General features: G+C 40.4%; 1 protein-coding gene across 3 annotated transcripts; it reads left to right on the top strand.

Moving 5' to 3' along the window:
- The first annotated feature begins 12,080 nt into the window (after positions 1 to 12,080).
- On the top strand, positions 12,081 to 21,433 carry zmp:0000000521 (spindlin-W). 3 transcript variants are annotated; one of them, XM_027150679.2, is made up of 5 exons: positions 12,081 to 12,192; positions 13,083 to 13,121; positions 14,831 to 15,078; positions 16,560 to 16,793; positions 17,075 to 21,433. In XM_027150679.2, exons 2-5 carry the CDS (start codon positions 13,102 to 13,104, stop codon positions 17,278 to 17,280), a joined length of 708 nt encoding a protein of 235 aa, XP_027006480.1. In that variant the 5' UTR covers positions 12,081 to 12,192; positions 13,083 to 13,101; the 3' UTR covers positions 17,281 to 21,433. The 3 variants fall into 3 exon arrangements, with proteins under 3 accessions (XP_027006480.1, XP_027006478.1, XP_027006479.1); XM_027150677.2 differs by having other exon boundaries at positions 12,091 to 12,192; positions 13,080 to 13,121; XM_027150678.2 differs by lacking the exon at positions 12,081 to 12,192 and adding an exon at positions 12,859 to 12,964.
- The last annotated feature ends 3,668 nt before the right edge of the window (positions 21,434 to 25,101 follow it).

The following is a 25,101-nucleotide window of genomic DNA, read 5'->3' as shown; positions in this document are numbered from 1 at the left end:
CCGGAGACCTTACGGCCACAGCTCCGAGCGACCGCATCGACAATGGAGGTGGAGAACATGGTCCACTCGGACTCAATGTCTCCAACATCCCTCGGGATCCGGTTGAAGCTCTGCCGGAGGTGGGAGTTGAAGATCCCTCTGACCGGAGACTCTGTCAAACGTTCCCAGCAGACCCTCACAGTACGTTTGGGTCTGCCAAGTCTGTCCAACTTCCTCCCCCGCCATCGGATCCAACTCACCACCAGGTGGTGTTCAGGTGACAGCTCCGCCCCTCTCTTTACCCAAGTGTCCAAGACATACGGCCAGAGGTCAGATGAAACAACCACAAAGTCGATCATCGACTTCCGACCTAGGGAGTCCTGGTGCCGTGTGTACTGATGGACACCCTTATGCTTGAACATGGTGTTCGTTATGGACAAACTGTGACTAGCACAGAAGTCCAATAACAGAACACCACTCAGGTTCAGGTCGGGGGTGCCATTCCTCCCAATCACGCCCCTCCAGGTGTCACTGTCTCTGCCCACGTGAGCGTTGAAGTCCCCCAGTAGAACGATGGAGTCCCCGGTCGGAGCACTTTCCAGCACCCCTTCCAGACATGCCAAGAAGGTCGGGTACTCTACACTGCCATTTGGCCCATAAGCACAAATAACCATGATAGACCTATCCCCGACCCGAGGGTGCAGGGAAACGACCCTCTCGTTTACCGGGGTGAACTCCAACACATGGTTGCTTAGCTGGGGGGCTATGAGCAAGCTCACATCAGCCCGCCGCCTCTCACCATGGGCAACTCCAGAGTAGTAGAGAGTCCAGCCTCTCTCAAGGAGTTGGATTCCAGAGCCCAAGCTGTGTGTGGAGGTGAGCCCAACTATATCTAGTCGGTATCTCTTAACCTCCCGCACCAGCTCAGGCTCCTTCCCCCCCAGCGAGGTGACATTCCATGTCCCTAGTGCCAGATTCCGTGTCTGGGGATTGGGTCGCTGAGGCCCCCGCCTTCGACTGCCACCCAATCCACATTGCACCGGCCCCTTACGGTTTCTCCTGCAGGTGGTGGGCCCACAGGAGATCGGCCCCAAGTCGCTCTTTTGGGCTGAGCCCGGCCGGGCCCCGTGGGGCGAGACCCGGCCACCAGGCGCTCGCATACGAGCCCCAACCCCGGGCCTGGCTCCAGGGCGGGGCCCCGGTTGCGCCTTACCAGGCAACGTCACGGACCTTGGTTTAACTTTACTCATAAGGGTTTTTTGAACCGCTCTTTGTCTGGCCTGTCACCCAGGACCTGTTTGTCTTGGGAGACCCTACCAGGGGCAAAAAGCCCCAGACAACATAGCTCCTAGGATCATTCAGGCATGCAAACCCCTCCACCACAATAAGGTGGCAGTTCAAGGAGGGGGCTTGCTGTTTATGATAAATATAACTTATGTAACTTATTTTGTGTATGCAAATGAAAATGATGTACCTTTTTACCCTAATATTGTATTTATCATAAAAAGCTTGCTGTTTATGATAAATACAATATTAGGGTAAAAAGGTACATAATTTTCATTTGCATACACAAAATAAGTTACAAAAAATATGAGGTCGGGCTTCGATTCCCGCCTCTGCCTTGTGTGTGCCCTGTGCATCGGGGGTTTCCTCCGGGTACTCCGGTTTCCTCCCCCGGTCCAAAGACATGCATGGTAGATTGATTGGCATCTCTGGAAAATTGTCTGTAGTGTGTGATTGTGTGAGTGAATGAGAGTGTGTGTGTGCCCTGCGATGGGTTGGCACTCCGTCCAGGGTGTATCCTGCCTTGATGCCCGATGACGCCTGAGATAGGCACAGGCACCCATGACCCGAGGTAGTTCGGATAAGCAGTAGAAAATGAGTGAAAAATAAAACACATAAACTATGGACTCACCTTTATCACCCAGAACTTTTAAAGAGGTTTATTCTGCTTACTTTTTTTAAATGAAAGTATTTGATAATTTTTTTTGTGTGTAGAAGTCTGATCCATGCTGCTGCTGCCTCATTTAACATTGGGGAAGTTTACTGAATGAGACCCAGAGAAATGAGATTCACAGAGCAAGGTCTTTTAAAGTTTACTGAGACTCAGAGACAAGGTGTAGCATACAAGCTGAGACAATGTGAGTAACAGTTAGTCAGTTTCTGACAAGAAACTACCATGATCTTTACTTGTGTCTTGTGCCAAATATAGAGCCTTAATAGCGAGACATCAAGAAAGAAGTGTCCGAGATAGGTAAATAAAGGTGCCAAAAAGGTATAAAAAAATTGTATCACTATTTGGTGTTTTTCCTTTAATAGTTAAATTTACGTGGGTTAGTATTTAGCATGTCTCATAGCTTAAGGGGTTGGGGGTTTTATTTATGCCTCCACTCTGCCTCCTGCCTCCACATTGTGTGTGTAGTTTGAATGTTCTCCCAGTTTTGCCCCCAGGTTTTGTGTCTGATTGTGCCCTGCAATGGGTTGTCACCCTGTCCAGGGTAAAGGTGGTATAGGCTGCAGGTCACCCTGGAGAATCCAAAGGAAAGTACAAATGAAAAACAGAGAGCAACTGATTCAGCTTAAGACAGATCACCTCTAACTCTGAACTTTCTGGAAATATGTTATACATTTATCAATCTTGTGTCTCTTCTCCTGGTTCATCTGTTTTCATAAACATGACATTTACTCTCACCTGGTCTGATGAAATTTTGGAATTGCTGACTCATGTTCAGCAGTCTTGTTGTCCCGGGTTACTCATTCATCCTGCAGTGAGCACTAGAAATAGTATAGCAGCGATCCCTCTGTGGAGGTTGCATCATTGCGGCATTCTGGAATACTTGTGTACAAACTCAGTGCATGGTCTGGTGATGATGATGATGTCATAAAGGGTGCAGTGCCTAGAGAAAAGACGGGCTTGCTATTGAGGACAAACCCCCTGTTGCCCGTCGTCATGGATCTGATATGACATCATGATTTGATGAGGTTATCCATTGTTCTGGCTGGATTGGACTCACACACAAACATACATACAAAATACACAAACACACACAACTTTTGACCTTTTTGCATGATTTTTGCATGTTGTGCCAATCACTGACCCATGGTAAAGAGGTGGTACCGCTTATAACATCATATTCAGGCAACTTCAAGTCAAGTCAAGAAGCTTTTATTGTCATTTCATCCATATATAGCTGTTGCAGTACATAGAGAAATGAGACAACGTTTCTCCAGGATCATGGTGCTACATGAAACAAAGACAGAGCTAAGGACCTAGTAAGTAGTCCTAGATACATAAAGTGCATCTGTGCAACCTGGTGCAAACAGTGCGGGACAAAAGACAGTGCAAAGAAAAGATTACTAGGCAATACAAAAAAAGACAATACACAAAACAGGCCAGTGTAAATGCTGTATGTTCAAACAATATTGCATGTGCAGAAATACTAGAATGAACACAGTATTATAGCAGCAGTTACCTGAGATATTGTACAGGGTTGTGAAAAACAGCAATGGACTGAAAGCAGGTGCAAAGAGCAAAAAGTGTTCAAAACAGCATGTAAACAGTTTGATGGATGTGTATTGGATTGTGTCTATTTGGTGTACGTCTGTGCAGTCCATACAGTTGATGTGTGTGTGTGTGTGTGTGTGTGTGTGTGTGTGTGTGTGTGTGTGTGTGTGTGTGTGTGTGTGTGTGTGTGTGTGTGTGTGTGTGTGTTGTGCTCAGTACAGTTCAGTTATTAAGGAGTCTGATGGCTTGTGGAAAGAACAACTTAAACTGAAATAATGAAGGAAATGAAATGTTATGCATAATCACATGTAATGAAGATTTAGATAAAGCAGGGCAGGAAGAACTTAATGTGATTGTATGTCTGTGCAGGAGAATTATTTTCTTATGAGCATTGCAATATGCCTATAATCTGGGAGAAACAAGACAATCATATTAATGCAACAGAGCTTCCTAAAATCGTCGTCACCAGCGCGGAGTCATTTGTATTTTATTCAGCAATGAGACCTTGTCTTATTTACTTCATACACGTCCACTTACCATGCATAAAGTTAGTAAAACCAGCATCTTGGTTTGTCCTGATTTACTAAATGCATGAACAATGAATGTCATAAAAATATAATATAAACAATATAAATATAATAAATCCTGAATCCTGATTTCCATAATCCTGGCAATTCAGGCTTAAATGACAACTCATTTACATACTGTATATAACTGCATGGCTGAGATCTGACTCCGAATAGCGTTTAGGGGATGTTGGTAAGCAAGGCACCGTTTAGTCAGAGTTGAAAACAATGCTGCTATAAGAGTGAATTGTTCCTAATGAGGTTTAGTGGTGCTGTTCCTCGTGTCCTTGCCGCAGCTGCTGATAAGTTATTTGAGTGATGAGGTGTGTCGGTGCCTGTAGGATCCCCCAGGGGACAAAAGGAGGTTAGTGGGATATGGAAATGATTCTTACAGCTGCTGCTGCAGGCCTCAGCTGTGTTATTGCACATATACACACAACTGGCTGCATGTACGGGGTCACACGGCTGAAATGTCTGGTATCTACAACAGGCAAACAGTTTTGTGGAAAACACTTAGTTTGATCCTGCCTCAAGTGGAGGAGTTTAAGTATCTTGGGGTCTTGTTCATGAGTGAGGGAAGGATGGAGCGGGAGATCGACAGGCGGATCGGTGTATCTTCTGCAGTGATGCGGTCGATATACCGGTTTGTTGTGGTGAAGAAAGAGCTGAGCTGTAAGGCGAAGCTCTTTATTTACCAGTTGATCTATGTTCCTACCCTCACCTATGGTCATGAGCTTTGGGTCAAGATCCCGGATACAGGCGGCCGAAATGAGTTTCCTCCGTAGGGTGTCTGGGCGCTCCCTTAGAGATAGGGTGAGGAGCTCGGTCACTCGGGAGAAGCTCAGAGTAGAGCCGCTGCTCCTCCACATCGAGAGGGGTCAGCTGAGGTGGCTCGGGCATCTGTTTCGGATGCCTCCTGGACGACTCCCCGGGGAGGTGTTCTGGGCATGTCCAACCGGGAGGAGGCCCCGGGGAAGACCTAGGACACGCTGGTGGGACTATGTCTCTCGGCTGGCCTGGGAACGCCTTGGTATTCCCCCGGAAGAGCTGGAGTAAGTGTCTGGGGAGAGGGAAGTCTGGGCATCCCTGCTTAGTCTGCTGCCCCCTTGACCCGGCCCCGGATAAGCGGTAGAAGATGGACTTAGTTTGGTTCAGTCTGCTTCAGTACAGTATGTTAATATCTGATTTACATTTCTGGCTTATACCTGTAGCCCTGCTCATTCATGCAGTTATCCAGTCAGCCAATTAGGTGGCAGATCAATAGCTTCAGTTAATATGTTTAAATCAAACATCAAAAGACAGAAACAAATGTGATCTCAGTGGCCTTTATGATTGTTGCATGGCTTCGGTTGTTGGTGCCAAATGAGAATATCAAGATCTCCTGGGATTTTGACACATCTATTGTGTAAGGACATTTTTCTCATGCACCGTTGCCCGTGGCTTGCCGATCACGGTTAAAAATTCATTTCAATTTTAAACTTTATCAATTTCATTCTGAATATTTATACTTCTGTAAAGCTGCATTGTGACAGTGTCCATTGTTAGAAGTGCTATACAATTAAAATTGAATTGAATTTACAAAGGGTCATGTGGAAAACCAAAAACATCCAGTGAGCAGAAGCTCTGTTGATAAAAGAGGTCAGAGGAGAAAGACCAAATAAGTTATTTGACCAAACAAAAAGACTATGGTACAGTAATTCAAATAATCACTTTTTACATCTGTGGTGAACAGAAAAGCATCTCAGCATGCACAAAACCTCGAAACTTGAGGTGGATGGGCTACAAACTGACTGTACTATACTGAGCACAACATACACACATCATCTGTATGGACTGCATAGACCCTCATAAAACACACACACTGTTTTGCACACTTTTCTGCTGTTCTTGCACATACTGTCCAACATTTCAGCTGTTTTTGCACATACTGTACAATATCTCAGCCATTACACACATACTATACAATATTTCAGTCATTTGCTGTTTTTTGCACAACTTTATATATTATCCAAAGGACCTGCTGCTAAGAAACTGTGTTCATTCTAATGTTACTGCATGAAATATTGGTTGAACATACAGTATATACACGGGTCGGTCGGCGCTGTTTCTGTCACTGTTTATTGTCTTTTGTGTATTGCATTTTTTGTACTTTTTGTATTGTCTTGTAACTTTATGTCTGCACTGTTTTTTGTCCTGCACTATTTTTTGTCTTGTCTGTTTTGTTTGTCTTGTCCTGCACTGTTTGCACCAGGTTGCACAGTTGCACTTTATGTGGATAAGACTACTTACATCTCCTTAGCCCTGTCTTTGTTTTATGTAGCACCTTGATCCTGGAGAAACGTTGTCTCATTTCACTGTGTACTGCAACAGCTATATATGGTTGAAATGACAATAAAAGCTTCTTGACTTGACTTGACTTGAACAGTAGAAGACTGTTTTGAGTTCCACTCCACAAAGATCTGAAAATAAAGCAAGGAACAGGCTGTTCAACTAAAACTAGCTATTTGGAAATGTAAACAAATAATACCTCTCTTTATAGAATTTTATTGAAGACGCAGTCCAAAAATATTAGCACTCCACCCAAACTGGACAGTTAGTAAATGATAGTTTTACATTTTGTTGAGTTTTGGTGGGGTCCTAATGTTTTACGGCTTGTCATCGTCGTTTCATCAAAATTTGATTATATAGATTGATTGTCTGAACATTGTTATCAAGACAGAGAGAATTTCTATCCGTACAGTATTTAGCACAGTTAGACCTTTTCTTAAGACTTATTAGAAATTAGAAATCAGTCTGTGAATCTATGATGTGAATCGCAGATCATGAATGAAGAAGAATGAGATTGTACCAACAATATAGCAACTTTTTGACAATCGAACCTAATAGAATCCGATCTTCACTAGACACAAACACACAATAGCCGCTATCTCTTTCCGCTTTTCACTTCCCTACCTTGTTTCTTGCACAGACATATATAATCATTCGTTTTGCTTAATTAGTTTTTGCACTTGGATGAAAGCTGGTCCACCGGGCTTTTGTTACAGGGTCAATTATGGGTGAGAAGAAGCTGAAGGCTTTAAAAGCAAATAAGAAATGTAATCCGCCTGTGCTAAATAAAGAGAGAGGGGAACTCTGATTATTCCAAATGGATGTAATTATGAGGGAATGTGTCTCTAGGAAAGGAGAACTCTATAATATGCTGGCTCACAACACAGGCCAGTTCCTGACAATCGGCATGCAAATATGTTGCACATTATTTTTTAATGACTTTGGGAACTTTTTTTTTTTAAACTATTCATCAACATGTGTGTGTGTGTGTAGCAATGGGAACTTGATCGGTTAATGATAAGCAAACTTTGTGAAGTTTTCCAAAGTTCTCTTAAACACTTATTGTAACAACTACAACACCAGAAAAAAACCCACATCCATTATAGAAGCTCGATTTAATCAGTGTATCACTAAATAGAACATCTCTGATCACTCAGGCTCTTTATTGAAATCATTTCCCAGTTTTTTTTAGTGTGTTGAAATATATTTGCCAACACATGAGAGACTGAGAAGAATCTGTTAAGGGGGATGGAAGATGAAGGAGACATCATCTATGCTACTGAGAGCAGAGTGTAAATTCAAACCCAAAAAAGGCTCTCCAGAAGCTTGCTAATTAAAGCAGGTGAGAAGTTGGCTGAGACATGCTGAAAATAGCAGTAACACCTTACAGTGGAGAAATTTACAGCCTGGAACACTGCTCCGTGATCTAATTTTATTTTGCGTGCACGCATGATTATTTTGTAATTGACCTTTTAGAATTGGTTGAGATTTGGATGACCTTCCAGATCCGTATTGCATTTTAAGCGCTGCGATCCTCTGGTGAAAAAGAAGCTTCTCAATCAACTGAGTCTTTTCCAAAAATGTAGCTTGATGGTAAAATTCTTAACACTTGCCTGCATGCAATATGCAGCGAATCGATATTATTTGCACTCCTCAGTGTGACCTTGCTTTCAGCAACTAGAAACCATTCTGCTCCTCCTCCAACATCTAATCTGCTCTGGAATACATCAGATCCTTCGATCAATACGTCTCTTGAGGAATTAGCTATCATTTAAGGCACCACAACAGATTTCTTCTATACGACACAGTCATAAATGGAAAAAAAAAAAAAAAAGGTCATATAAAATATCACATGTATTGGACAAGAATCCATCATAACACAATGTGGTGGTTGTCTTTCCAAGTTGTATGAGGCTGTTGAGCTGTGATAAAGCTCACTTTGAGCTGTATCTCTGCATTCCGTGAGCGCTGTGAGCATTTCTATGCGTCAATGATTTCCATGCTAAATGAACCATTTCACATTCTCAGGTTTATCAGCACAGGATACTGCAGCTAGCAAACTTAAGTAAGTCTATTACACTGATTATATTAATACATCGATACTCATTTTGCTATTTTAGACTAAATTGCTTTTGAATCCTCACTGGGTCGAATGCATTATTGTTTCTATAGCAAGAGCCAATACGCTGGGACTTGAATAGCACATGATATATAGATAATATATATAGATAATAATAGAAAGACTTTGTAATTCAACAACAAAGTCGTGGCCTAATGGTTAGAGAGTCTGACTCGTAATCCTAAGGTTGAGGGTTCGAGTCTTGGGCCGGCCACGACTGAGGTGCCCTTGAGCAAGGCACCGAACCCCCCAACTGCTCCCTGGGCGCCGCAGCATAAATGGCTGCCCATTGCTCTGGGTGTGTGCTCACGGTGTGTGTGTGTGTGTTCACTGCTGTGTGTGTGCACTTTGAATGGGTTAAATGCAGAGAATTCTGAGTATGGGTCACCGTACTTAGCTGTATGTCACGTCACTTTCAAAACAAAAATACATTTCATTATGGTGAAGCTTTCTTTAAGTATGTGTTAATAGAACATTTTAAAGGAAGGAGTATCCAGTGTCAGTCAGTAACTTTTACTGCCTGTTTATAGCTATTATAAATATATGTGAAGGCAAGAAACAACATGTTTTACCAGATTAAATAAATACCTAGAAACGGTTAAAAGTACTACATTTCGTTCGTGTTTAAATGGAAGATTTAAGAGATGACTGTGGAATTAGAGGATATTGTAATATTGACTGGAATATTGGAATATTGAAATTTCTTGCTGTTTGGATGTTTCAGTCTTTATTAGAAAAATAAAGTGTAATCAAGGTGTTAAAATTTATCACCACAGTTGCTGCTAGGTTGGATGTTCTTTTATTCATTCATTCATACATTTTCTACCGCTTATCCGAACTTCTCGGGTCACGGGGAGCCTGTGCCTATCTCAGGCGTCTAAGGCAGGATACACCCTGGACGGAGTGCCAACCCATCACAGGGCACACACACACACTCTCATTCACTCACACACATTCACACACTACGGACAATTTTCCAGAGATGCCAATCAACCTACCATGCATGTCTTTGGACCGGGGGAGGAAACCGGAGTACTCGGAGGAAACCCCCGAGGCACGGGGAGAACATGCAAACTCCACACACACAAGGCAGAGGCGGGAATCGAACCCCCAAGCCACCGTGCCCCCCGGATATTCTTTTATTTATTGTTAAATTTCACTACTTAGTATAGCCGAGCTGAATTTACGATGCACCGTATCTAAATGGATCAAATGTTACAGGGTCTTAATTAGTATTTATAATGTATTTAAGTGTTCAGATCTCAACACCTTAACCCTGCCATGATTCTTCCTTTGAATCTCAACTCGATGCTCCAGACATTCAACTGCCATGATTATAAAGTGTACTATGAAACCTTAGGAAGTCTTTCACATATTTATGTGTACAGCGATCAAAGCTAGTACAAAAGTGTACAAAATGAAACGGGTAAAATGTAGTGTAACAAAAATCTCAAAAGGCCTGGCCAGAAAATCATAAACATATCCAAAAAGGGAAGCCCCAGGACCATTTAAAAGCAAGTAAGCAAGACAAGGAAGCAAATTTTAAGAGAACATGATCATCCTTCAACTGCAGCATTGTTTGTTTAAAAAAACACATTAAAAATCCAATTCACCTACTAGTTTTTGGAGGTGGGAGGAAACCCACACAGAAACAGGAGAACATGTACAACTCTATAGAGACTAACCTGAGCTCGAACCGATCAAACCCTGGAGCTCTGAGGCAGCATTACCCTTTGCACCACTGTACTACCCCTGAGTATACAAGCTATTCTCATCCAGAGAGTTTCACTCACTATGTCCACTCCGTTCTGTCCTGTTCATTTGCAACACAATAAGAATGTCTAAATTTTTTATGAGTACCATTCACAAGCTTTTGTCATTAGCTTGATAAATATTGCAGAGAAGAAAAGGCTGGGTCTGTTTATTGTGATGTTATGCAGAGTAAATCTAGAAGCTAGGAAGATGTCTGAAATATAGTCTTTGCAGACAAGCTTCTCAATGATTGCCACCCCAAGGTCACTGGAGGACCTTGTTCGTATTAATTACAAGAAGCTGAGCCTAGTGATGACGGCATTTTGGACAGAGTGACCGTGAAGGCATAAAGCTCTGTCTTCAGAACAGCGTCAACAGCGTGAATAGAGTCACCATAGCAGTGATGAAGAAAGCCACACGAATGGATGACTGATGCCATGTTATAATGGGGTCATGTTGCTTAAAATTCCACATGAAGTGTCCACTCTGGTCGTATTTATGTGAGGAATTCACTAAGCATAGACCCTTGAGGGATAGCATCCATCAATCTTTGTGATTTGCAGTCCTGAAACTGCCAGAATCCCAGAATGGGGTGATTTCCCTGAGTGCAGTTTCTGTGATGCTACACTGTAGGTGTAGTGGATGACTTGGAGAATATAATGGATTAAAAAAAACCTGAACACCAAAACAGTGGTGTGAGAATTGAACTGGCAGCTCTTCAGATTGTAATATTCCCACAACCAGGGTTGGTAGTAGGGTGTAGCCCTTCCTGTCTTGCCCTTAAGGTGGATTTTTTTTAAACATTTCTGGGAAACAAACAACAACAATGTCATCAGAGGTTGAGAACTCTGATTTCATTCTTGCTTTGATTGCAGATTCATTGTAGATTCCTGACGGTCAGGAAGAGAAAGTGGGGGGTTTAGTTCTTGGGTTAGGGGGTTGATTGATTTTAAAAGTGCTGTTGAATGCTACTATACTACAACTACTGCATGTACTGTATTATGTTTTACCTACATACTGTATTTTACACAAGATACTCTGAACAAAATAAGATAGGAGTGTTTAGATTACAGGTGAGCCAGGTGACCCAGGTGAGCCAGGTGAGGTGACCCAGGTGACCCAAGTGAGTCGGGTGGGCCAGATGACCCAGGTGAGGTGACCCAGGCAAGCCAAGTGGCCCAGATGGCCCAGGTGAGGTGACCCAGGCGAGCCAGGTGAGGTGACCCAGGCGAGCCAGGTGAGCCGGGTGGCCCAATTGACCCAGGTGAGGTGAGTCAGGTGACCCAGGTGAGGTGACCCAGGCAAGCCAGGTGATCCAGGTGAGGTGAGCTAGGTGACCCAGGTGAGGTGAGCCAGGTGACCCAGGCCCTGGTTCATTCTATTTCTAAGAATTGAAATGGAAATTTTCCCAGAGGATTCTGTTCTCTCTCCTATGTTTTAAATGCACATTAAATTCCAGACAGCTTGGATGTTCATATAATATTCAGAGCGCGCCATCTAGTGATTATTATTGAGAAATGCACCCATAATTGCACTTCGAAGGTTATTGAGCTGCTGTCAGTGTTCAATATCTCGCTTTTTATTATTATTATATAATAGTGTAATTATGGGTGCAGACATTGCTCGCAAACAAACTCGTGTTAAAAAAACAAACAACGTAAAAAAATCCAACTGTTATTTAGAGCAATCAGTAGTTTGCTTACAATGCGTCACTTCTAGACAGTGAAGGAATGCATACAGTATCTCGTCTTTTCACCTTCTATATAAGAGAGAGGCAAACTACATTCCCCACAATGCAATGCTTAGACACCTGGTGCTGGTTAGTTCGTGGTGCATCTTGGGTTTTGTAGTTCAACCCTCGATGACTGGCACCAGTTTTGACGTCGCGACGTCTATGAGGCAGACAATTTTCTGCAGAGGGAAGACATGAAAATAGAGGCCAGGTATTTTTGTTGTTTTTAGTTTCTTTTACGTTTTCTATGTGGATATTATGTTGATATAGAGTAAAAAAAAGGCCAATTTGGAATGGGAATGGGTTTTATTCGAGGCTGTTTTTGCCTGTTGCGCAGGATATAGTACACAGCTAAACGAAGAGCATTTTTGGTGACGTTAAACATGGTTGTTTAGTTAGTTAGTTAGCTAGCTAGCTAGCTTGCTAATTTTACTCTATATATTTGTATATATATATTTATATTGAATTGTAGATGTAATAGTGTATTTTTTATATTTCGGATTTAATTCGTAGCGGTGTGAAAGAAATGTCCCCGTTTTCAGGCTCCCAAATAAACAGCTTGTAGCTGTAGGGAAAAATAAGCTAAGCTATGCTATGCTAAGCTAATAGGCTAGTTACCTGACCAGCTAGTCTGTCGTTATGCCGCAGTGTTAGCACGTGCCGTCTGCTGCCAAATACACTGCCTACACACGCATTCGTTATATTTAAGAGCAGAATAAAAGCCAGAGACGTTTTATTGTGTTGAATTGCATATAATTATTGTGATGCAATACGGGTGATCTTGTTGTTCATTCGGTCATGCTTCAGATCTCAAGTGACAAGACACGAGTGCAGCGTTACAGTCTGTGAAACTGAGCCGACTGTGTATTTCTTATCAGGCTTATCTTGTGAGCTGGAAGAATAAAGTGATACTCCTTTTCTTTTTGGTTAAATAACACCGTTTACACTAGTGTCCTGTCAAAGTCACGTGTTAAACCACAGAGGTAAACCCCTCCCTTGCGAATGTGCGTGTAGCTTTTGTTTTGTTTTGTTTGGTTTCGTTTCGTTTGTCTGTCCCTAATCTTGTGGTTTGTTTTCCTTCTCCTCACACTTGGCCAGCAGCAGTTGTTGAACTGTAAACATGTCCAAGAAAAGGGGCAGGTAAGTCACATTCATTTTTTTTTTTACAGCAGCTTTCGCCCACAGCACTCTTTGGACTCATCACATCCTCATACACGTCATCAGTATTATAGAAATCAGGAAGAACACACTATAGCTGTAACAGGAGCTTTATCAGCGTCGGGTTGGTGGTGTGACACAACCTGATGTGAGTTACCTATACGTATCGGAAGTTGATTATTTTCTTGTAACAGCACACTGGAAATGATTGTTCAACACATCATCAGTTTAACTGATCGGAGTTTCATTTAATGTTGTTCTGTGAGACAAGATACTTCCTGTTTCACTCATTTTATAGCAGTCATACAGTCATTTTTTCCACTGTCTCTTCTCTTTAACTTCATAAGAAAAACATTTTACAGACAAACCAGAGTCCAATGTCGTGAAAATCATCCTGTGGCAGAAAAAAAAAAAAAAAACGGTTCTTGCTGTTACAAAGTTAGATTCTGTCCTTGAGTATTAAATAAACGTCTCCTTTCAGAATGTCAACAATTTTATATCTTTGATTAGATGTCTTATTATTATTGTTATTGTTATTATTATATAAGTTGTAGCTTATAAAAAAGAGCACATTGATAATGAATTACAGACAGCACTGTTGTAGGAGCTGTACTTTATCAATCTATAAAATTAATCAACATCTTCTGAACAATCAGCATCGAGAGTTCAGCAGAGCTGTGCTATAAATATAGATGCTGGAAATATTAATTGTAATTAGTGTCTGTACATAAAATAGTCATTGAGTTTCTCAGCTCATGAAGTGATGCTCTGACTTGGTTAAATACTGCACCACGGGGAAGACGAGAGAACTGCCAACGGACCTGCGTATTAAGATAGCTGAACTTTATAAAGCAAGGAAAGGATATAAAAAGATATCTCAACACTTGCAATTGCCAGTCAGTACTGTTCAAACTCTTATAAAGAGGTTCTGTTGATGATTGTGCCATTCTGTTATGCCTTGTGAGCAAAAATGTATTATTCTCACTACATGCATTTAAATGTTATTCATATAATTAAATCCCTTACTTTGGCTACTTTAATAAAACACCTGTTTCCTGCTAATTTATTAACCATTCAACCAAAATTGAAAAAGAATTGGGGCATTTTTCCATATTCAGCTGACCGGCTTTTTGTTATTGGCTGAAAGGAGCTGAACCCAGTGTGGTCCTTTGGTAATCTGCCCTAAGATTCAACACTGTGTGGGTTTTGAGATGCTTTTCTGTACACCACTGTTGTAAAGAATGGTTGTACTTCCTGTCAGCTCAAATCAGTTTGAATACTCTCCTCTTATCTTTCTCTTCAACAAGGCCTTTTCACCAGCAGACCTGCTGCTCACTAGATGTTTATTGTTGCTTGCACCATTCTGTCTAGAGGGTTCTGTGTAAAAATCCCTGCAGATCAGCAGGTGCTGAAATAATCAAACCAGTCCATCTGCCTCTGCCTCAAGTCTCTGTGCTTACATTTTCCACTGTTCTGATGTCTCATGTGAACATTAACTGAAGCTATTCACCTGCATCTTCATAAATATATTGTTTTACTCTGATGTGACATGATTAGGAGAACGGTGGAGAGAATATTATATTTAAGTATCGGTAGTTCGTTATTAAAACGTAGCTTTCTTTATTGAGTTGCTAGTATCGAATAACAACTCACTCGTTTTAACTTCATCTGCACGTTCTCTCCTCACACAGGAAACGCAGCAGTGGAGAACTGAGTGACTCGCTCTCCCCCGACCCCAACAGCCTACTGGGTAAGAGGATCCAGCACAGCTGGAGGGAGAAGGGTGCGCTCACTAAGTGGAAAGGCACCGTGCTAGACCGGCTCAGCGTCAACCCTTCGCTCTTCATGGTCAAATACGATGGCTTTGATTGTGTCTATGGCATCGAGCTGTTCAAAGACGAGCGCGTGTCCAACCTGCAAGTGCTGACTGAGAAGATTGGTGAGTAGAGCTTGGGCTAAACAGGAAACCATGATATGTGAACAGGAAGTCAGCTACATACGTCTCAGTGTGAAGTTGTGGAGGTTTGTTCCTGATAAAGTAAACTTGTCTTTAACCTTCATCATGTGGTTTAAATTGCTGTGGTAGTACCAGTGCCTACTGGTGATTCACTCATCTAACCAAATGTAAAGTCAGACAATCAGTTTTAGAAAACCTAAAGCAAGTAGGAAGTGACTGATGGTGGAAAAATAGATACCCCAGTGAGCCAGTACTAATCAGTAGAGAGGTCCTTTTTTATCAAATAGCATTTGATTCTTAGTAACTGGCTAGACATTATATGCAAATCTAGTACCCAGTGTTGGAAAGATTTGTGTATGTAATAAAGCTGTGATTATCTACTATGTATTATTAGTTGCTTTGTTTATTGTAGGTTTATTGTTTTTACATATATACTTCCCTTTTATTTATTGCTAAGGGAGTAGAAACCTATGCTGTAGGGTCAGAATTCAGTGTGGCCAATAGACTTTTTTATTATAATTGTTTGTTACAGAATTGAGAAGCTCAATTCTTGCCGATGGCATGAGAATTTCATTCTTTCTCAGACATCTTTCTTTCATGGTTGCTAGTGTGAACGCAGCGTTACACCTCTGTTGTTCATGTACAAACAAAACTAAAATCTGAACGGTATAGTTCAGATAGTTCAGTACAATGTTGTTTATATAGTACTGTTAAAAAAAAGTTTATATTATAGTAAACATTAGTAACAGTAGAGAAAAGGCAAACAGCATGACATTGAAAGGATACATACTGTTTAGTGTAAAAGGAGTCTGGGATTGATTTTATGATCACAGCAGGAGTTATCGGGAAGTTCAAGTCTTTAGTTTTATCCATGTGAGATTAGGAGTCAAGCATAAATAGCATAAGATAAATCAGACCGCTTCAGAGCTTGAGGAGATTTACACCACAGTGGAAAAGTGTCAGATTTTGACAACAAGAGAACATGTGCAGCACACAGAGAGAACAGTTTATTAGGTGGGGTAAGAGCAGACATGGCAATAATAGACCGTAACTTTGTTCATTTACATTTACAGCATTTATCAGACACCCTTATCCAGAGCGACTTACATTTTTATCTCATTTTTTTTTATACAACTGAGCAATTGAGGGTTAAGGGCCTTGCTCAGGGGCCCAGCAGTGGCAGCTTGGTGGACATGGGAATTGAACTCACAACCTTCTGATTGGTAGCCCAACACCTTAACCTCTAGGCTACCACATCCCACGTTCATGTACGGGGGCAAAACGAATAATTTATTTAATGTGAAATTTTTACAACAAGCCAATGCTATTTGTATAAAATAGAGTAATATTTACATTAGATTCGGATATTTGTAGATTTCAATTCGCACTTTTAGTTTAAGAAATAAACAGGTTTGTTATGCTGTGTAAACTAACTCAACATATGCTTTCACTTTCTTTTTTAGTGAACAATAAGATTAAGGTGCCACATGACCCAGAGGAGCTGGTGGGCAAAGCGGTGGAGCATCTGTTTGAGAAAGAGGATGGAGAAAAGAACGAGTGGAGAGGGATGGTGCTGTCTCGGGCCCCCATTATGACTAACTGGTATTACATCACCTACGAGAAGGACCCAGTGCTGTACATGTACCAGCTGTGGGACGACTACAAGGAGGGTGACCTCCGTATTTTACCAGAAGCAGGTGAGGGATTTGTGTTGAACTGTGAAAATCTTCTGCTGCTCTCCTTTGCTGAATAATACTTGCTTTTGTCCATTAGAATCATTACTATAAAATACACTGGCAGTATTTGCCCTTCATTCTTGGCAACCCTACTTCCCTTAATCGTGTGTTTGAGGAAGAGGGCAGATCGGAATAGTTAATGTGTAATTAATAAATAATTGTATTGACATAAACCTGAGGCAGGTGTTAGTGTCTTGTCCACTAGTAGATCACAGAATATTTTCCCCCTGTTTGTACCTCAGAAAACAAGCACCTGCTGCCTGCTGACAGGAAGCCTGGCGAGGAGACAGAGAGCCTTGTGGGTAAGCAGGTTGAATATGTTACTGACAAAGGAGTGAAGAGAACCGGGCTGGTCATCTACCAAGTTCCTGCTAAGCCCTCTGTCTACTACATCAAATACGATGACGATTTCCACATTCATGTCTACGACCTGGTCAAGACCACCTAAAATAACAAGGAAGCTGCATACGAAGACTAAAGTCACCATCACCTCTCTGTAGTGTAATGTTGTTGCCTCTCATTGTATTCTCTCTCCACCCGGTGTCGGTGTGGAGGGCTGGAACGGCACAGATGTTTGTGGTTTTGTTCATTTGCGTGTGTCATATTCGTTGACATCACATCATCGACGCAAGTTGAGAACAAAGCCGAAAGCCTCAATTTTAGGGATTTATTTCACTGAATGTGGTAACTAAGTAGTAATTATCTTCTAGTGGGTGTGGTGGTGTAAAGGCAATCAATTACTGCGATTCCTGATTGTGGCTTTAACAGTTTAAACTGGGCAACCAGGTGTATTTGGAGATACAGTCTATTTATTGACATTTAATTATTTTACTACGTTTCTTTTTTTTTTTTTCGTGATAGTTTTGAGCCATTTTAAGATGACATCGTTTTTTCCCTCGCTTTTACTTCTTGACAAGGTAAGACCGAATAGTTGGAGTAATGGAGAATAATTACAGAATAAGTCTTTTGTAAAAAAAAATAAAATAAAAAAAAGGAGAGGAAAAAAAATTAAAGCAACTATTTATTTTTGCTTTCTGTTATTCTTGCAGCAAAAAAAAAAATTATTTCATTGCAGTTAAGTGTTAAGTGCTGTGATTGTAGTGCTTTTCATTCAAATCTAATTTTGTAATCTTCCACTAAAAATGAGGCTAAATCCAAGATAGCTACACTTCACATTTAAGCTTGTTTGAACAGAAACCCTGCGATCCGAGCATGTCCTTTAGAGAAACAGGAGCCAAAAGCTTGAATTTCACTCTAGATGTCATTTTAGTTGCATTTATCAAGCTTGTGAAGCTTCTTGTAAGGATTTAGTCTATTTCCCAGGTGATAATACATCACAAGAGGCAAAAATGGTCCGTATTCTGTCGAGTCAAAATGTGAAAAATTAGATATGAAAAGGAGACTCTTTCTAGCTCCACATTGCTAACAATGGGGGTTTTGTACAGATTACTGCGTATCCATTCAAATTGTAAACTGGATTTTCTCTGGTACGCATTCTGGGGTTGTCTACCTACTGTAAGTGTCCCCACTTTTGATTTGACGTTAAGTTTAAAGCAAATCTTATCCAGCAGGCTGGATCTTCAGGACAATAAAATCAGAATGAAAATTAGTGTTGAAATTACAGCGATAAGCTTTTGTTTCTTAAATTGACAGGGTGTATCGGGGAAGACCGTAATGAGTTAGTCTCCAATAGAGCTGAATAGCACTTTTTTACTCTTTCTGGACACAATTGATCAGAATATATATATATCGCACTGGGATAGAAAAGTTATAAAGAGGAAAAGCTCATTTTATTCAAAGAGGATAAATAAGTGCTTCTGTATACATCAGCTCTAATCGGTAACATTTTCTGGGGTTTTTTTTTCCCCCCGAAAGATTGGACTTAACAAAGAAGTGACATTAAAGTCGCATCTTATCTCTTAATTAAACAGCATCAGATATTATAAATCATGTAAATCATGCTAATCGGGTCTGCTTTCCATTACCATGTACAACACTCCATTGTACAGAATCCTCCAGATCTCCAAGGCTTATTATTTTCTTTTTGATCTAATAAAGCTAATAAAAATTGGAACATCCCTTAAGATGGCAACAAGATGAAGGCAGTAATACAACCGATGTGCTATCCAGACTTTTTCAGCATATATGATAAAGCACATTAAACTAGTCTTGTTTACGGGAACAGATCAGTGTTTGCTTTTAGTGCTTGTGTTATTGTAGTCAAAACGTTTCCTAAAAGGATGAATACAATGTGCAAGGTTCTGTCCCGGCGGTACGGTAGTGTTTACTGTAGTTTTACTCATGCAAATTCTATTTTAATGTTAATGCTTGTAACATCCATAAATGAAACCGTTTCTTCCCGTTATGTCGCATCGATTATAAAATCTGCACAAAATGTTAAGTTCCGTAACCGTAAGGTTAAAAAAAAAAAATCACATTTAACTGTTCAACTGTTTCATTATTGAAGATATTTAGTCTGTTTGCTTATTCTCTTCATTCCCCATGATCAATGTACAGCTATTAGCAGCACATATAATCAACACATTCATTTAGTTACTGCATGTGATTCAGAGACATTAATGATTAGATCACTCCGTGGTGTTCTCTGCAAAATGGCTAAAAGGTGTAACCTTCTATGTACTTAAATGTATTTTTCTTTTGTAAATAACGCATTTATGCTTGTAATGCTTGTTTATTCGTTGCCATTCATTTCGCTCACAGCAATCGCACTTTATTTTAGCTTTAGTCTGCCTCAATGGAAGAGGAACTGACCTGTTAATTCTGGCAGAATCGATTTAGCTTTAAAGAGCAACTCCAGCAGGCGTTTTATTCAAACACCTTAATCCCTGCGGAGGAAGCGTGGAACCATTGACAGACGCATCGTTTTATTCACTTTTGATGAGTACATGACAGCCTGTGTGGTGTTTTCTCTATCATAGTTCTTTTTAGAAGTTAAAAGCAACATGAACTTTTATACCTGACACACTAAGCTGATTTTGCTAGGCTGGTAAACCGTATTTGATCATATACAGTGATATGTTCCTAATAATCTGATGGTGCAGACAGGTTGCACAAGATGTTTATTACCTTTAATGAGAGAGAAAGCTTTATTGAATGAAACATGGTGCAGGTATCATGAACTGAAAAGCTAGACCTGCTCAATAAATTAAAAAATAATAGATTACAGTTTCATTACCGGGATAAATTGTACATGCTGGACTTTGATTGATTGATTGAAAATGTATGTATCGCTGAAGGAATGATGCTTTGAGCTAAAAGACAGCAAGTCAGGAGTTTTGTAACCATAAAGACTAAAACAATTAACAAACAACAACAACAATAACAAGGTATAAGCAAAAAAAATGTATCATCGCTGTGTCTCACCAATATCTTGTCCCATGCAATGGAACAAATAATCAGTCTAATAAATAATACAGATTAAGGTTCTGTTGTTATTGTTATTTCTATGACTTTGCTGGAGTTGCTTTTTAAACTGAAGGATGTTAATGATGCGCTGATGGCAATCACCAAAGGAAAATTTGATTCTTCTCTGGTTTTGAGCTAGACTTCACAATGTAGCTGTCATAGTATTACCTGAGTAAATATTAAATTAATTGATATGGTACACCTTCAAAAAAAAAAAAAAACCCTTCATGTCTAACTTTTCTGAAATGGATTGATTCTTTTTTTTATTATTAAACTTGTAAGCACAGTACACATTAATGTAAGGTTTTTTTTTAATCATTATTTTTTATTACATAAATGCAGCCAGCGCTCTTAGAACCTCGGATTAATACTTCGAGACTGATTTCTCCCATGTAGCATCTGTTTATGTTCCTAATGAAGATGTACAAATGCAGAACAAATGACAATTTACTCAATAGAGATTAGAGGTGATTTCAAAATCGATTTTTTGATGAAAACGAGAGCGTCAGACACCATTTTTTCTCTCCTCGGATTTCCTCAATCTTGCATTTAAACAGACGTTCAGTTCTGTCCATTCGTTTAAAAAGCATTTTTTTTAATTGTCACATAAAATATGACCCTAGTGTGAAACTTGTTTGCTGTATAATGTTGTTGAGATGAACTTTGACCCAGCTGTACAGTTGTAAATAAGGCTTCTCAGATGTTTCCTTACACTTTCAAGCAATTTACTGCTACGTTCGGGTGGGAATCCATGTATTCATCTGTAATCATTCTAAACGCTTGTAATATACTTTATTTCTGACCTACATCAGTTTCGCTTGGGCCGGAGTGGAAACGCCGGCCGACGTCAATCCTTTAAACGTTACTTTTAAGCAGATTAACGATGTATACTCAATGTGCATTTTTCGGTTTCTTTCACTCTTGCTAATTGTGAACAAATAAATCTCTTACTCACTCCTCTGTAAATGTGGTTTATCGTACGCTCTGCAAGCTTCCAGTAATCCCCAACACCCCACTTCCCTCTTTGATGTGTGTTTCTGTTAGTTTGCTGCTTTTTGCCAAAGTTATCTTTTCCTTAGGCAACATTCAGAAGTGTCAAAACTGTTCCAGTTGTCTGTGTACCAATGCTATAATAAAAAAAATAAATAAATAAAAGAGATATTTTTTTGCACCGATGCTGACGTCTGTTATAATTTAAGTGTTGAGATGTGAGCTTGTGTGAAGAAGGTGTGTTCGGGTCAAGTGAAGTTCGCGAATTTGATTTACAAACGTATGTAAAGGAGAGGCGTTAAGAACATGGGTCGACGGGGAGTGTGCTCTACATAGGCTCTTTATTATTTAAAATATATGTAAATTCATGGCCATTCATACATAATAAGGTGTCCTGAGAAGGCTAGACACATATGAGGAATAAAATACATTGATCACCTTTAGGAGGTTTGCCTCATGTCCACGTTACACACACACCAATTTATTTTTATTGTTTAATATATAACACCATCCCATCATGTTTTATTCCTTGCATATTATCTCTTGTACTGGAGGCAAGTGTACTGACAGAAGTAAATTTAGATGTATTGCAGCCCATGGAGAAAGTCCAGTAAACATGCACGCACACACACACACACACACACACACACACACACACACACACACACACACACACACACACACACTGCCTGGTTTGGTCTTTTGCTTCACTCAAGGCATAACACCCCTTGTACCTGTTGATGTTATTGTATACTGCATATATAAAAACAATTTATTCTGCTAAAAATACAGATGTTTAATCTTATCTTCTCTTCACATGAACATGCAGGCTTGTTCTGCTTCCCTTAATCAAATAGAATCCAAGCACAGAGCTGCGCCTGTCATCAGCTGAGAGTCAGCAGTGTAAAGGTAAATCTACAGCAGCAGCTACTGAATAAGGTATCAACAATAAAAACTACCAATGTGTATGTCACGTCAATGTTTTGCTCCTGACTCACCCTAATTACCGAACCTCTGTTGCATCTGAGATAAGTTGTTCATAATTAGCATTCGGAGCACACCTTGAACTTGTGTGATCTGTTTGTTCGTCTGCCATGTAGACAAGACTTTAAATCCAGGACATTAGCAAGAAGTAATTTGCTGATGTAACACGGCTGCAATCAGAAACAAATGTATACAGGAAGCTTCGGAGTATCCAGGTGAACAACATGGGAATAATTTGGGTATTTTTATGTTCGAGTCGAGAAGCTTTTACTGTCGTATTCATCGACAGCTTGTGCAGTTACACAGTAAACTGAAGCGAAGGTCCTCCTGGATCACGGCACTACATTAAAACACCGAGCTAAGTATACTACGTAGACCCACAAAGTACGACATACTGTAAAGTGCGTAAAACTGCAGTACAATAAATGACAAGCGACTAAATGACTAAAGTGCAGTGGATGTAAACATAAAATACAGTTAGCCACAAAAACTAGTTGTAGGTGGTAGGGACAGTATTTGTTTTTGTGTCCTAACAACAGTCTTGTTCTTGTTCCAGTCTTCATCGGTCTAGTTTGGTGTCCAGATTGGTGAGGCTGTGCTTGTGGCAGCATCTGATCCGTGTCATGTGTGCTGAGGTGCCTTTATATAACAGTGTGGTAGAACAGTAGGACTCATGAGAAACCTCAGCATTATGGCAATCCATTTCTTCATTATACAAATATGTATAATGTATACATATATACAATATATATATATAATTTATTTATTTATTTTTAATTAATTAAGTTATTTATGTATTTATTACGTAATCCAGATTATCTAGTGTTAATGCTTTTGTCTAGGATGTGTATGTGTGTATGTTTAGATTAGAATTAGAATAATCCCTTCCTTTCTTTTGCCATGTCGTTTTAGCGTTTTCGATGTCAGTACATCTTCTGTCCCTCTGAAAGCAGAAAAAAAAGACGATACAGAGCTTCAAATCAACCCGGAGTAATGTACTTCTTGTGATTATACTGCAGCTGGTTGCCATGACGACCTGTCTCTGGTGATGAGGGGTTTTTTTTAAATCTGAGTACAGATCTGATCAGCAAGGCTATATGGGCTACACTCGGTATCCATTCGTCTCAAACAACATCATCAAACCACAGTTATTTGTTTCCGTGTTAGCGTAAAGTGCAATGCATCAGATAGGATTCGAAGAGAAAATCATATAAAGGCAAGTAAAATACAATGATACACTTGCACACCATACATCTGTACATATATGCGAATATTGAATCAGCCAATCAGGTGGCAGCAGAGCAGTACATGAAGTCATACAGGTCAAGAGCTTCAGCTAACCTTCACGAATGATCAAACAGAAGTATGTGGTATCTTAGTGGTTGTCCAATGTGTTGGACTATTGATCGAATCGCTGCTGCTGCCACTGCTGGGCCCCTGAGCAAGGCCCTTAAGTTGTATAAAAGAGATAAATGTACCTTGCTCTATATAAGGGTGTGTGCCAAAGCTGTAAATGTAAAACATTAGAATGGAGCATCAGAATGACCCCGGACCAGGGCCAGACTGGTTTGAACTGACATAAGGGGAAGTCGTGGCCTAATGGTTAGAGAGTTTGACACCTAACCCTAAGGTTGTGGGTTTGAGTCTCAGGCCTTGAGGTGCCCTTGAGCAAGGCACCAACCCCCCCAACTGTTCCCCGGGCGCCGCAACATAAATGGCTGCCCACTGCTCCGGGTGTGTGTTCACTGATGTGTGTGTGTGTGTGTGCACTTTGGATGGGTTAAATGCAGAGAACAAATGTCATGTCACTTTCACTTTAAAGACTACAGTAACCACTCTTTAAATTGGTGTTGAGTAGAAATGCATCTCAAAATACACAACAGTGACCTCAAAGGGTTATAACAGCAAAATACCACATCAGGTCCCACTCCTGTCAGCCGTAAACAGGCGCACCGGTGTGGAGATGTTCCCAATAAGCTAGTCAGTGAGTCTGTATACCTGGTGGCCAACACTGGGTCTGGAATATCTCTGGTATCATGTAGATTTTAAAACAATGTGTTTACTAGTTGATTAGCTTGGACATGTGTGTATATACCTCTGATTCCTGTTCTTGGAGTGGAACATCATGAAGTCTTCTGTTTTTGTTGCTCATCAACCTCAACGTTCAACGTGTGGTGTTTATTCTGAGTTGCAAAGAGCGATTATTTAAGTTACTGTAGCCTCACTATCAGCATGATAGGATAACATGGCCATTCTTCTAAAATCTCTCTAATCGATAAAGTGGCAAGAAAGTGTGTGTGTGTGTATGTGTGTATGTGTGTATGTGTGTATGTGTGTATGTGTGTATGTGTGTGTGTGTGTGTGTGTGTGTGTGTGTGTGTGTGTGTGTGTGTGTGTGTGTGTGTGTGTGTGTGTGTGTGTGTGTGTGTGAAAAATCCAGAAGCAAACCAGACTGTCTGGTATTAACAAAAATGTCATGGCTAAAGTCACTGTAATCAGGTTTTTCATCATTCTTACACTTAATGTCTCCCGGCATGTGGTAGCCTAGTGGTGTTAGACTACTAATCAGAAGGCTGTGAGTTCACAGCTGGGCCCCTGAGCAAGGCCCCTAACCCTCAATTGCTCAGTTGTGTAAATTGAAATAAATTGTAAGTCACTCCGTATAAGGGCTTTTGCCAAATGCTGTAAATGTAATGTGAACATTAACCTAATGTGATTTGAATAGTGTGTTCAGCATTGACATTACTCACTATAACCACATGATGGCAGCATCGAGCAGCACATATTAGGTTAGATTTGGAGCTGGAAATAATTCTACAATATACTTTTAATGGTATTAAACTGTTAGTACAGAAACATTACTCATGAC

This window comes from Tachysurus fulvidraco, chromosome 22, assembly GCF_022655615.1.
Source record: "Tachysurus fulvidraco isolate hzauxx_2018 chromosome 22, HZAU_PFXX_2.0, whole genome shotgun sequence".
In the NCBI taxonomy this organism is placed as follows: domain Eukaryota; kingdom Metazoa; phylum Chordata; class Actinopteri; order Siluriformes; family Bagridae; genus Tachysurus; species Tachysurus fulvidraco.
The sequence above is the reverse complement of the archived record's forward strand: the minus strand, read 5'-3'. Positions and strand labels throughout refer to the sequence as shown.

Excerpts from the sequence above, each read along its gene's own strand:
- zmp:0000000521 (XM_027150679.2), top strand. The coding sequence starts at position 13,102 with ATGTCCAAGAAAAGGGGCAG. Across the intron at positions 15,079-16,559 it reads AGTGCTGACTGAGAAGATTG|TGAACAATAAGATTAAGGTG; the intron begins GTGAGTAGAGCT and ends TTTCTTTTTTAG. Across the intron at positions 16,794-17,074 it reads CCGTATTTTACCAGAAGCAG|AAAACAAGCACCTGCTGCCT; the intron begins GTGAGGGATTTG and ends TTTGTACCTCAG.